General features: G+C 45.5%; 1 protein-coding gene across 2 annotated transcripts in view; it reads right to left on the reverse strand.

Moving 5' to 3' along the window:
• Positions 1 to 14,616, reverse strand: part of ACOX3 (acyl-CoA oxidase 3, pristanoyl) — a 255,408-nt gene that overhangs the window by 212,680 nt on the left and 28,112 nt on the right. For both annotated transcript variants that reach the window (XM_029591761.1, XM_029591769.1), the window contains exons 5-6: positions 9,907 to 9,996; positions 2,470 to 2,613 (exon numbers count right to left, since the gene is read on the reverse strand). In XM_029591761.1, the coding sequence (XP_029447621.1) occupies positions 2,470 to 2,613; positions 9,907 to 9,996 (234 nt within the window). The remainder of the gene's footprint in view (positions 1 to 2,469; positions 2,614 to 9,906; positions 9,997 to 14,616) is intronic.

The raw sequence follows: 14,616 nt of genomic DNA on the forward strand, positions 1-14,616 counted from the left end.
CACATACACTCAGGCTCTCTTTCACAAGCTCGCTATCTCATACACACAGGCTCTCACTGTCACATTGCTATAACACATAAAGGCTCTCACTCTCACAATCTCTCACTCAAACACACACTCACACACTCTCTCTCACACACACACACACACACACACACCCAGAGGCTCTCATATGCTGTCTCTCTGAATATACAGGCTCTCACTCCGACACACAGTCTTTCAATTCACTCTCTCTCTCACACACACACACACACACACACACTCTTCAGGGCCTTGGTCTCCCCTCTTGCCTCCTCTTCACATGTCGCTGCAGGCCTGATCTTCTCAGGCTGCTATGATGGGGGATCTGCAGTGGCCCTGCTACTGGGCTTCCTTTACTTGGGCCACGGCAAGGTGGAATCCGCAGAGGCCCTTATTTATTTTATTTATTTAAAGGCTTTTATATACCGGAGTTCATGCACTAGTGCATACCACTTCGGTTTACACGGAACAAGGAACAGAATATTACATCAAACAGATTGAACAATTAAACAAATATACACAGACACTGCTGCTCTTCTGCCCGTGGGCCGACACGCCTCCTCCTTCCTGCCCGCGAGGCTCTGGCAACATTTTTCTTCCAGGGTCGCACGGGCAGGAAGAGCATCTGGAGGTTAGCAGGTGTCTTATTTTCTTCGGGCCGTGGTGAGATGAGCTCCACCGCGGCCCCGCTGATCTTCCTGTTATGTGCGGCTGCGAGAAAAGTTGTGCATGGCCGCGCACACGTGCAACTTAGAAGGAACAGTGCTGAACAGTGTTAGAATCATAATACAAGATGAACATAGTAGAAAAGGTCAGCATGTTTTGAGCAAGCAGAGGATGTCACAGTCGGGTACTCCCTCCTCCCCCATAGATGGCATATAAAAGCTACAGAACTGCACAGTTGAATAACTGAGATCACATTAACATAGAACCAAATACTCAGCATATTGAGACAGTCTCCAGAACCCTAACCCCCAAAATAAAGGACAGGTATACAACCATCACAAAAGGTATCAAACAGCAGGTACAGAAAAGAAAGAAAGAAAAAGAATCAGCCAACAAGAGGACTACAAAAGCTCAAAGGGCAAACTCCCCACTCCCTTATTCATCAGGCTCAGAGAAGGCCTCCAAATTTTCAAAACATCTGGGTATACATCTCTGATTTGCTGTGTTAGGTGCTCCATAGCATAAATGTGCCATACATTTGAGAACCATATAGATAGGGAAGGTTTAGAAGGGGGCGCTCTGATATAAAAAAGCCCGCCAAAAGACGGTTATCCCAAAGACAGTTATCCCCCCCTTTTTTCCACATGAGCATGGTTCATGTTTTTATTTAATCCTTTAATGAATGCTTAAATCTCATTTTTTAAAATATTATTTTACATATCTATGGTTTGTTTTATTGTTCAAATACCAACTGTCAGTGCTTGCGCAGCAAGATGAGCAGATCGAAATCGCGCATGTGAGTTTTTAAAATCCTGATCGCTGATCGAGGTGTTGGGGATAAAGAAAAACACAGGAAAAGAATAATACCTTAAGCACTTGTGCACAGCAATCAATTCATATGGAAAAAAAAAAGGATCCCCCGAGTATTCCCCAGATTTACAGCTGTGTCCATTTTCTTTCCTCCACCCGAGTCATAAATGATATCGCTAGGTCCTATGCACCTCCACTTGAGTAGAAATGATAGGCCTCAGTCATTCATGCTTTTGACGCTGCTCTTACCACATGCATCTCGGCAAAGCAAAAGCGCCACCCCCACTGCAAGGCATTCAGCTAATCACCCTTCACGGCTCACCCAGGTCACTGCCTTCCTATTTCACTGCTTCTGCATTGAGATCTTCCAGCTCTGGTGATTTCTCCTCAGTGCATCCAGTGAAGAGCAAGGCCTGGCCCTTTAAGTGCCTCATGTTCAGCTCGAGGCTCAGAGTAAGGCCAACAAGCTTTCTTGCCACATGCCCTTGGACCTGTCTCTTGGCCGGAGTCCACAGTCAGAGAAATGCATTGGTAGAACTCTGAACCACCCAAGTGAGTAAGAAATATATATAGGAGGTTGTCTTGCAAAATGCCCATTCCTCTAGCATTTTGAGTGTATCATAGGCCCTATTTGTCTTTTCTTAAAGTTAAAAAGTGGGCGGTAGGGAGTGGGCCTGCGGAGAGCTCTAAATACTTTTCTTCTGAAAAGCAAAGAGAGATACTTTAAGCATAACCTCCACCACCTTACTTCAACTGTAAATGTTCAGCTTAAAGGTCATCAATAAGAACTCTCTGTGAAATAATATATTTGTGGCAATATTTTCTGTTATGACAGCTTGCATGCACCACACTGAGAACACTTTCGTAGATGGAATCCAGCAGAACAAACGTTTACACATGCTCATAAGCATGTAGAGAGCTACCTTTGAGAGAAGCCAGATACGGTGGTTAGTAAGGAAACATCCTTCCTACCTGTACAACAAAGGCATGCAGGCCATGGCACATTCCGTCAGGGGTGTAGAGCTGAGCATACACAACAGCGTGAGTCGCAGTCTTGCCCAAGTTACCGACCCAACACTTGGCTGCTTCAAAATCAGGAGAGTTCAGGATAAATTCCTGCAGCAATTTATAAGTAACTGATTAGGTACAATTGCATGAACCAGTAAGGCACAGACTTGTCTTTCATTACAGTTAGCGATGGGTACAGTGACACAAATCACACTTTGGAATGTATTTTCAAATATTTATTATCCACCCACATAAAACAAAGGTCTATGTGGCAAAGTGTGTGTGTGTGTGGGGGGGGGGGAGATAAAGTCCAATGGACAGCAGGGGTGGAAGTGGTATATATATATCATTATACATTTGCACACACCAACATGGCGGTATGCAAGTACTTTCCCTGCCCCCTACCCCGCACAATTCTGATCTATGCTAGATTTAAAAAAATAAAAAATAAAAATCTATGAGGGTAGTATTTTTTAAAAATAGATTGTGCAAGTTAAAAATATCCACCTAGTAATTCCGCTGCACAAGTTATTGAAAATCTGAGTGTTTAACACCAGCCAAAGTGCATCTGAACGTGGCTGACAGTATAGCAAAGCTAGTCTCATTCACATCTTGTGCATTTAAGACATTACTGTATTTGGTAGATGCTGCCATCCCGGAGGACAGAGTCTGATTCCTAAATCCAGCAGAAAGGTATCTTTGTGTGTACTCCAAATGGTCATGCAATCCAGAGGAACCAGAAAGGGTGAGCAGTGAGGCAGCAAGCCGGGGGGGGGGGGGGGGGGGGGGGGGGCTTGCTAGCGATGGACAGAAACCCAAGCCCAGTGCAGTGCCTAAGCCAGCAGGACCGACTCTTAAAGGAACTCCTGGGGGGAGGAGTTTGTTCTCATTTCTCCCTTTTATAGTACAAGATTGCTCAAAACAAAATGGTAGGACTTTTTGGAATTTAATGTGAGACCCCTTTCTAAACCTTAGAAGGAAAAAAAATAAAGTAGATATTCCCCCACCATACTTGCAGTAACTTCTCATTATTAGGCATGACATTTTAGGTTCAACTGCACTAACTCCCCCCAAAAATCTCATGTGCCAGTTAGTGCTCATGGGATGTGTGATGGGGTGCTAGCTGCTCCGTTTCCTTCCACAGCTCTTTCCTCTTTCCTCCCGCCAAAGCACTCACCCCAAGCAGTACTCGTCAGTCAGGACCAGGTTTAATGCAAATCTAATAATTAAATATAAACCGCCATACCAACTTCCTCTATTCAGGAAAGATGGGGTAGGAAGGAAAGGAGCAACAGAATTGCAGGGCTTATGAGATAAGGAGTCGGCACTTCCAGTTAATCAGAAAGAGAGAATGGAACATCTATTTATATCGATGTAATATACAGCCCTCCATTGCAGGAAGAAGAAGAAATTGATACAGATTTAAAGATGGATACTCATAACATTGCTATGAAAGGTTAGGGGGATTTCAATCTGCCAGATGTTGGCTGGGACACACAAGTCACACTGTTTTTCAGAAGCAGAGAAATCCTGGATCTCAGCAAGGAGAATTGTTCTGACAACAGGTAATGAAACTCACATGGGTGGGGACAATACTGGATCTTGTGCTTACCGATGGGACAGTGTTTCTAATGTCGCAGTGTAGGATCATCTAGGATCCATTGATTATTGGATGGTGTGGTTCACTATTAGAGCACAGGCAATGAACATTCATTTAAAAAGGTAAGGATCCTAAACTTCAGGAAATTACCGTATTTTTCGCTCCATAAGACGCACTTTTTTTCCCCCAAAGGTGGGGGGAAAATGTATGTGCGTCTTATGGAGCGAATATAAAAAAAAAACCAAACAAAAATCTAACAAACACCCCCCCCCCCCCCCAACTCCCCCAAGACCTGCCGACTTAATTTCCTACAACCCCCCCCCCCCCAAGACCTGCCGACTTAATTTCCTACAACCCCCCACCCTCCTGACCCCCCCAAGACCTGCCGAATTAATTTCCTGCAACCCCCCACCCTCCTGACCCCCCCCAAGACCTGCCAAACGTCCCTGGTGGTCCAGCGGGGGTCCATTAGCGGTCCGGGAACGATCTCCTGGGCGTGAGCCGTCGGCTGCCAGTAAACAAAATGGCGCCGACGGCCCTATGCCCTCACTATGTCACTGAGACCGATCGCTGCTATTGGTCGGTCTCAGTGACATAGTGAGGGCATAGGGCCGTCGGCGCCATTTTGTTTACTGGCAGCCGACGGCCCTATGCCCTCACTATGTCACTGAGACCGACCAATAGCAGCGATCGGTCTCAGTGACATAGTGAGGGCATAGGGCCGTCGGCTGCCAGTAAACAAAATGGCGCCGACGGCCCTATGCCCTCACTATGTCACTGAGACCGATCGCTGCTATTGGTCGGTCTCAGTGACATAGTGAGGGCATAGGGCCGTCGGCGCCATTTTGTTTACTGGCAGCCGACGGCTCACGCCCAGGAGATCGTTCCCGGACCGCTCCTGGACCCCCGCTGGACCACCAGGGACGTTTGGCAGGTCTTGGGGGGTCAGGAGGGTGGGGGGTTGCAGGAAATTAATTCGGCAGGTCTTCGGGGGGTCAGGAGGGTGGGGGGTTGCAGGAAATTAATTCGGCAGGTCTTGGGGGGGTCAGGGGGGTGGAGGTTGTTAATTTAAAGGGTTGGGATGGGGGGGGGGGTTTGGGGGTTCCCACAGAAAGAAAAATTTTCTGATCTGGGGAGTGGACCGAAATGGCCCTCCCCAGACCCGAAAACAAAATGGGGAGAAAAAAAAAAACTATGCACTCCCCTAATTTGCTCCATAAGACGCCCAGACGCAGAGCCGGTTTAGCACAATTTTTTTTTTTTTAAATTTTCCCCCTCTGAATCCTAGGTGCGTCTTATGGTCAGGTGCGTCTTATGGAGCGAAAAATACGGTAACTTTACTAAAATGGGGGAGTAACTCAATGAGTCATTAGTTGGATGGGAAAATCTATGGGGAAGTAGAAGCACAGTGGGCAAAAAAAAATGTAGATATTGTAAGGGCAACTAACCTTTTTGTTATGAAACCAAATAAAGGAAAGAAGAAAAAGAGGCTACTATGTTTTTCTAAAGAAGAAGCTAAAAAAGTAAGAAAAAAGGGTTAGCGTTCATAATCTACAAGAGATCACAGAAATAGGAAGACAGGCAACATTATCTGGAAATGGATAAGGAAGCTGGGAAAGGTAGTCAGTAATGCAAATGGGAGACAAGACTTTTTATTTTTTAGATATGTTATTGATAGGAAGAAGTGCAAAAGTGACATTGTGAGACTCAGAGGTGAAGGAGAGGAATATGTAGAAGCTGATAAGGAAAAAGTGGAATTGCTTAACAAATAATCACTGTGAAAGGGCCAGAAGCAGGACTACATAAAATAAGATTGGAAGCGGGGTAAACGTCAATCGATTTTCAGAAAAATGAGTTCATGAGAAGCTAAACTTAAAGTAGATAAAGTGATGGGGCCAGACAGAATTTATCTGAGAATTCATCGAGAAGTTCTGGCAGCTCCGCTGGCTGACCTTTTCAAAGCTTCTTTACATCCTGCAGTAGTTCTGGAGGACTGGAGGCAGGTGGATGTGTTTCCTCTTCACAAAGGTGGTAGTATGGAGGTGGCTGGGAACTACAGGCTGGTTAATCTGACCTCAGAATTGCTATTAAAACAGAGGATAGTGCAGTTTCTGGAATCTAATGTATTACAAGATTCAAGGCAGGATGGTTTTACCAGAGGTAGATCTTGTTAGATAAATCTGATCAACTTCTTGGATTGGGTGACCAGAGAGTTGGATCAGGGGAGAGCACTAAATGTAGTATACTTTGATTTCAGTAAGGCCTTGAACAGGATTCTGCATAGGCAACTTACAAATAAACTGAACATCCTTGGTATGAGCCTTAAAGTGACTGACTGGGTTAGAAACTGGTTGAGTGGTAGGTAGCAAAGGGTAGTGGTATGTGGAGTTTATTCTAAGGATAGGAGTGTTAACTAGTGGTGTTCTGCAGCGATTACTCCCTAGCCAAGTTTGCTGCAACCTTTTTGTGTGTGAAATTGTGGAAGGATGGTCGGCTAAGGTTTGTCTTTTTGTGGACCAAAATCTACTGTAGGCAGATATCCCAGGTTTTACTACTAAAAGCACCAAATATGAATCATAACCACCAAGAAATATGCAGACCAGTGTACTGACAGGCCAAGACATTGTCACAGTGAAAGAGAAGAGACCTTGCCCAGATGAAAACTTTACACGGAAGGATACTTTATCAAGATATGCCTGTTTGTATGCTCTTGAGAAAATATAAAGAAGACAGAGGGACAATGCAGCAGCTAAGCTCCTAGCTGAAGTCGTGGACCAGCCAAGGCAAGTCCAGAGGTCAGAAGGACCCCTGCCCTTGGAAGATGGGGGGGAGTTTAAGACGGATGAAACACTGACTCTGGCATACGTGACAGGACCCTTCCCCCCCCCCCCGAAGTAAAGGGTAAGGGGGAAAAGACCTGCAATGTGGCAGGACCCCCCACACACATTGGTGAGGGGCAACAGGAAGCCTCAGACAGCCTGGCAAGTACCAGAGCCAGAAGCAAGTCTCCTTCCTGGACCGCCTGAGGAATGGTCTAAAGTTTGGCAATTATGATTTAATGCTAAAAAATGCAAAGTCGTGCATTTGGACTGCAAAAACCCAAGGGAGCGGCACAGTATAGGGAATAAATTCTGCATGAAAGAGCAGCGGTATTTCGGGTGATCATATCTGATGATCTTAAGGTGGCCAGACAGGTGGATAACATGACGGCAAATGCCAGAAAGATGCTTGGCTGAACAGGGAGAGGAATGGTTAGCAGAAATAAGCAGGTGACATTGCCCTTGTATAAGTCCCTGTTGAGACCACATTTGGAAAATGTGTATAGTTCTGGAGACCGCATCTTCAAAAGGATATAAACAGATTTGAAGTAAAGGCCATTGGTGACGTGAATTACTTGGCAGTAACTTTGTTGGTTGAGACAGAGAGGGGACAATGCAAATGCTTTCCTTTGACACTTACAGAAGTCCTTCTCACCTATGCAAAATGTTAAATTACCCTCTGGCTCCACTACAAAGGGGGGGAGGGGGAGGGTGCGGGTGCCATGGCTGGAAGCCAGTGACACCAAGTGAACCTGGCTACAATTGTTAAGATTAAATGGATAGTTCCACAGAAGGAAATTTTTGAGTTGAATGGACCTATGGAAGTTCTTGGAATCAGAACTTGGGGTGTAATCCTGGACCAGAGCCAATGAGGAGCAGGGGATCAACTGCTAATGAACATTTTTAATTAGGTATGAAAGAAAGGTTTTCTTTTGTGTACAGTCAGACAGGCAGAGCAAGGAAAATCAGAAGGACATAGCAATGAGGTGAGGTTCCTACCCCAGCCACATGGCTGTTACCAAAAAAGAAAGAGTAGTTGCAGATAGATGGGAGCATTCCTCATAGCCATAGTCTGTAGAATAGGAATTATATAGCAGTGCCGAGAAAGCAGTAGTTTGTTATTTTGTAGTGAGGGAAAAGAGTGTGAGTTTCAAGTATTTCCTGATCTTTTGTTTCATTTATAGCTAGAAGGACACTCTTTAGAATTGTATCCACATACATTCAGTATCAGGCTGACTTAGTTGCAGGGACATTCAGAAGATTTGTCACGATTTTATATAGAGTAGAGAGGGAAGTTATTTTTTTTTTTTGTGTGAGAACCAGGACTTCCAATCTCCTGAAGCAAGTGGACTCTGCAGCCACAGGATCTCAAGCATCTGCATTGGCTTCATCAAGCACATAGTGGAGCAACTTATCTAAAGAAAAGGAAAGCAGAACTCACGTGAGAACTAACTGAGAACTTATATTATTATTCTGGCCAGAATTTAGGTGGCAGCTTGAAGTATTTTGCAAGTGAACTGAACTGAGATACAGAATAGGGCTAGTGATTTTTCTTTTATATCCTGCAACCTGATTTTCCTCACTTTTCCATGTTAATAAAATTCTCTTTCTATTGTTACTATAATGTCATTTATCTGTGTTTGCTATAGAGTATCTGTGTTTGCTATAGAGTATAAGAACTGTGCATGCACCAATTTTATATGCAACACTTGATGAAGCTACATAAGGTGGGTTTTATGTTATCACGTATTGTTCTGTTCTCTGCTCCAGCCTCTCCTCCCCATCCCTGGGAGAGCCTTTAGTTGTGTGGGCGCATTACATGTATCTGTCCCTAAACACACAGCTAAGAGGTGGAGTTATTTTTGTGGTCCCTCCCACAACAGGGAAGAGTTTTACATAAAGAACTTGCCTGGGGGTTGGTCAGACTTGGAAATCTAATGGATTGTCAAACCTGTTTTTAATTTGATAGAGAAAAAAATATAGAATGAATTTCCACCAAACTAGTTTTGAAAGATTTGTGCATCTCTTTTCCTGACCTGAAGTTACCAGCATATTCTGAGAATGTCTTTTCACTCACCAACTGTCATTATTTGGTTGCTGCTGGTGATCAAAAACTTCATACCCTCTTATGATTTTTGTGGTTGAGGCTGAATGCCAAGTTGAATATCTGCCAGCAGGTAAGAAGGAAGAGCATAGTTGGAGGTGTAGAATGTTAATGGAGCACTTTCCATAGCTCTCCCTGAAATGTTTTAGGCAGGTGTGCAAAGCTCTCATGTGCTGTGAGCTCATGCAAGGTAAAAATAACTCTAAATTTATAAGTAACATTGAAGTAAGATCTGAATGCCACACTCTGCTACTCGCCTTTCTCTCCTTGGCCACATCAGGAAATAGCTCACAGAATGTGAGATATCTGATTGGGTTCAACAAGGGCTGAGGAGGAATTCGAAATGTCTGGTCTATCAGAGGTAAATAATGTGAAAGGTACTTTTTTTTTTTTTTTATCAGTCTCTTGTGGGTACATGGGTGGAATACACACGACTATAGAACAGCACTGGACACCCACACACAAGCCTTCAACACACAGCCAGCTGCTAAACATGCCATCATTCACGAAAACAGATCTCTGTCAAGGCACAGATATTAAGTTGCCCAATTTCTTCCCATGTCTTACCAAGCAGCTCACATAACTTATGAATAAATTTGGTTGATGATGAAAACTTCCATTTTCAAAATATGGCACACTAAACCATAGACTATAGACTATAGACTTACCATTCCCTCATATAATTCTCATGGTAAGTCTATAGTTACGGTAAGCAAGACAGAATGGAATAAACCAGGCTCCCAAATGTAAGAAAAACTAAAATAATATACAACAATAATGCTGGTTTGTTTTTCTGATAACACAATATAATACAAATGTATGTTCAATTGCTCTAGGGTCCCAGAATGAAACAAGGCAGCTGCACAGGAAAGACTGACCTTTGCATTTGCATCAAACGTGGCAGTTGTCCTCATGTGCTTGGCATCGCTGCCATGGCTGATTTCAGTCAGAGAAAAGCATCCAAATATCTGAAAACATCCAAATGATTGTTTAAGTCAAGCCGAAGGGAAAATGTATTTTGAGACATCTGCATGACACATAGCTCGAAACAGTCCACTCTCTAAAATGGGCTCGCCTTGCTGCCCCAACCAAGAATGATCCTTCAGTATATAATAAATAACCAAAAAGAGACTCGTCTTCTAATCCCAGTACACTGCAAGGGTAATTTTCAAAGAAATTTCTGTGAATAAAGTAGAAATGGCCCTTTAGAAAACTGAGTGACTGATATGCATTTAAGATTAGGCACATGCATACTATATGCATGTACATTTACACACATTGGGGCGGATTTTAAGAGCCCTGCTCGCCTAAATCCGCCCAAAACCGGGCGGATTTAGGCGAGCAGGGCCCTGCGCGCCGGTAAGCCTATTTTACATAGGCCTACCGGCGCGCGCAGAGCCCCGGGACTCGCGTAAGTCCCGGGGTTCTCCGAGGGGGGCATGTCGGGGGCATGTCGGGGGCGGGCCCAGTCGTGGCGTTTTGGGGGCGTGTCGGCAGCATTTTGGGGGCGGGTACGGGGGCGTGGCTACGGCCCGGGGCGGTCCGGGGGCGTGGCCCGGCGCGCAAGAGGCCCGCTGGCGCGCGGGGATTTACGCCTCCCAGAGGGAGGCGTAAATCCCCCGACAAAGGTAAGGGGGGGTTTAGACAGGGCCGGGCGGGTGGGTTAGGTAGGGGAAGGGAGGGGAAGGAGAGGGGAGGGCAAAGGAAAGTTCCCTCCGAGGCCGCTCCGATTTCGGAGCGGCCTTGGAGGGAACGGGGGTAGGCTGCGCGGCTCGGTGCGCGCCGGCTATACAAAATCCATAGCCTTGCGCGCGCCGATCCAGGTTTTTAGCAGATACGCGCGGCTCCGCGCGTATCTACTAAAATCCAGCGTACTTTTGTTTGCGCCTGGAGCACAAACAAAAGTAGGCTATTTGCGCTCCTTTTAAAATCCGCCCCATTGAGGAGTAATGATCAAGTGGGTGGTCTGGATAGGGTAGGGTAGGGACTTGCATGCACATTTTTCAATTTTAAAAAGGTAAAATTCTCTTGGCAAAAACTATGCACTCCAAACAGCAGGTATAATTGTGTACTGATAGTTTTGCTGGGATAATTTTCAAAACAGACTTGTGCGCATAACCCTGCTTTCTAAATCGGTATAACTTATGAGGTAGATCTTCAAAACATACGCGCGTGCGTACTTTTGTTCGCGCCACCGGCGAGAACAAAAGTACACCAGATTTTATAAGATACCCACGTAGCCACGCGTATCTTATAAAATCTGGGGTCGGCGCGTGCAAGGCTGCGCAAAATCGGCAGCCTGCGTGCGCCGAACCGTGCAGCCTGCCTCCGTTCCCTCCCACGTCCCCCCACCTTCCCCTCCCTTCCCCTATCTACCCCACCCCCCAGCCCTACCTAAATCCCCCCCCCCCTACCTTTGTTGGGCAAGTTACGCCTGCTTGAAGCAGGCGTAACTTGCGCGCGCCGTCCCAGCATCCCCCGGCACAGGCCGCAGTGCCGGGGGACTCGGGACCACCCTCCTGGCCTGTCCCCGAACCGTGGCCACGCCCCCGGACCTGCCCCGGACCACCCCCTGCCCCCGGACACGCTCCTTGGGCACGCCCCCTCCCGCCCCTTTTACGAAGCCCCGGGACTTGCGCGCCGGCACGTGAGTGCCCTGCGCGCGTAAATCCGGGAGGATTTACGCGCGCAGGGGTTTTAAAATCTACCCCTATGTGTGTAAACGCACGCATTACAATATTACTCCTGAAAATATGGTTCTTGTGCTACGAGGGACCCTTCTTCATGGGGAATAACCCCCCCCCCCCAGCTGTTGTTGAATGCTGCAGAATTCTCCAGATGCAGTCTTTCTCGTGGAAGTATGATGCTTGGAGCAGAATCTGACCTGCCACTCTTCAGGGTTATTTACACCATCTTTATCTTTATTTGGATTTATGAACCCCTATGCCTAGGTACCAGGCAATGTACAAAGGAACATAGATAATATAAATTTACAAATACATGGAAAAAAAAAAAAAGAAAAGAAAAGATTATAAAACACATAAAAGACAAACAAATCAATAGCGCCATAATCTTAACAACTAGTATGTAACTGCAAAAAACACTGTACTTAAACATAAAAATCTGCCATGGAATATTTACAAAAAGGCCTGTTTAAACAAGCAAATTTTAGCAAATCTTTAAAGGTTTCTGTACAATCCATGAGATACAAATATTTAAGAAACTAGTTCCAAAATATTGGGGCAGCAACTGAGAATCTCTCTGTCTCAGCAAGGCAAGCCCATTTCAAAGACAGAATATCCAGCATACCTCTCTACATGGACTGCAGAGAGGGGTAGATTTTCAAAGGGATACGCGCGTACCCCCCGAAAACCTACCCCAAACCCCCCCCTGCGCGCGCCGGGCCTATTTTGCATAGGCTCGGCGGTGCGCGCAAGCCCCGGGACGCGCGTAAGTCCCGGGGCTTGCATGGAGGGGCGTGTCGGGAGTGACGCGGCATTTCGGGGGCGTGCCGCCGGCACGGGAGAGTGGTCGAGGCCTCCGGACCAGCCCCCGGGTCGGGTGATGGCGCGCCAGCAGCTCTCTGGCACGCGCAGATTTACGCCTGCTTTCCGCAGGCATAAATCTGCCAACAAAGGTAGGGGGGGGTTAGGTAGGGGAAGGGAGGGGAAGGGAGGGGAAGGGAGGGGAAGGTGAGGGGAGGCGGAGGGAACAGGCAGCGTGTGCTGGGCTCGGCGCGCGCAGGTTGCACAAATGTGCACCCCCTTGCGCGCGCCGACCCCGGATTTTATAAGCTACGCGTGTATCTTATAAAATCCAGCGTACTTTTGTTCGCACCTGGTGCACGAACAAAAGTACGCCCGCGCGTACATTTATAAAATCTACCCCAGAGTGAGTAGGGTTATACATACATAATAATGCATTAACCTAAGGTAAAGAATCTAATGTAAGCATATTGTATACCAACAGTGCAGTTTTAAATTGAACAAGGTACTGTACTTGTATCCAGTTGGGATCAGCTAGAATTGGAGAAATGTGCTCCCTAATATTATTCCCTGAAATTAACCATGCAGCTGAATTATATAGAAGTTGCAGCACTTTCAGTGTTCATGCAATAATCTAGCAAAGGAAGTATTAAGGCCTATAACTAAAGGATGAAAATCAGAAGAATCTAGTACATGTTTTAATCCTCAAAGAACTCAGAGTTTAAAAAATCCAGATTTCGCAGCTGTGTTAATGCATTGCTGAATGGTTAAATTAGAATCAATCCAAACCCCTAAGTTCTACACAGAGGAGAATCGGAAGCAGAACATTATCAATAGTAACTGAAGAAGGCAAATATTGAGTATAAAGATACTGGATCACAATGATCTTGATTTTTGCGATATTAAGTGCCAGTTTGTTATGGAAAAGTCAGCATCTAAATGGTGAATAAACACATTTAATAGTGTCATCCCAACTAGATTGAATGCAGATGAAAAAATCACAGAGCCCTACCAGCAAACTGCAAATTGGTGCCATAAATATATTAAAAAGTAACACAGAGATGACACAACCCTGAGGGACTCCAGGGGTGCAGACATCCATCAAGAGTGCTTGTTGCCAGCTCTCACCTGGAAAGAGCATTTGGAGAGATAAGAAAAGCGTACTGATCCAATAATCTGAAATCTTTTGCTTCAGTTCTGGTGATGTTCCATCTCGCCTTCCACTCTAAAGGTTGAGCCCAGTCATTGGACAGATTCCAGATATGATAATCCTGGAATTGTGCTCATTAGAAGATCAAGAAACCGACCCCTGAGTATTACATGACGTCCAGGAAACCAGCTTATTAATTTGACATCTTGGACTGGAAAGAAGTGGAAATTGCTCAATGCCAGTAGAAGGCGTCCATACATTTTCTTTTGAACCGGGAGGGATACTATGAGCGAGTTCAGTCTTAATCATCTGTAAGAAGTGATCTGTTGTGAAGATTTTTGCCTGTTTTCGATTGAATGTATAAACAACTGACTTTGCTGAAGTCTGTCATCTTCTGCTTTGACGTCTGGAAGTAAAGACATCTTGGGAGCCAAACTGTGGACTGTTTTTTGTTTGTTTTTTTCTAAGTCACATGATATAGCAATGCTATCCACCAGTAGTCTTGAAACATGTTTCCTCCTCCCATGGGCAAGAACGCTGGAGAACCCACCTCACACCAGTTGAGAGCAAAAGGGCTACTTATACATATATGGATATATAAATATATATGTATAAAAAATGTTGAGGTCCATACTCAAAAGCCACATTATCCCTCTAAGTAGCAAATCTGGCATATTCAGCCACTTATCCAGCTATAATTTAGTTGGTTAAAAAAGGGGTGCCCTGGGGTGATCCGGGAAGGGGTTGAAGTATCCAGCAAACCTAGCTGAATATCAGGTATATCCGGCAAGGTTAGCGGATAACTTTAGGCCTGCTTCCCCCACACTGGCACCAGAAGCCCTCTCACCCAGTACCTGAATCAGGGCCCTGTTTCTTATGCTGGGATTGCAGTGCAGTGTGATCCTGGCCGCTTCCAGCATACAGTACGTTTCCAGTGCTATTACCAGAGTGAT

The sequence above is a fragment of the Rhinatrema bivittatum genome, chromosome 1, assembly GCF_901001135.1.
Source record: "Rhinatrema bivittatum chromosome 1, aRhiBiv1.1, whole genome shotgun sequence".
Lineage (NCBI taxonomy): Eukaryota > Metazoa > Chordata > Amphibia > Gymnophiona > Rhinatrematidae > Rhinatrema > Rhinatrema bivittatum.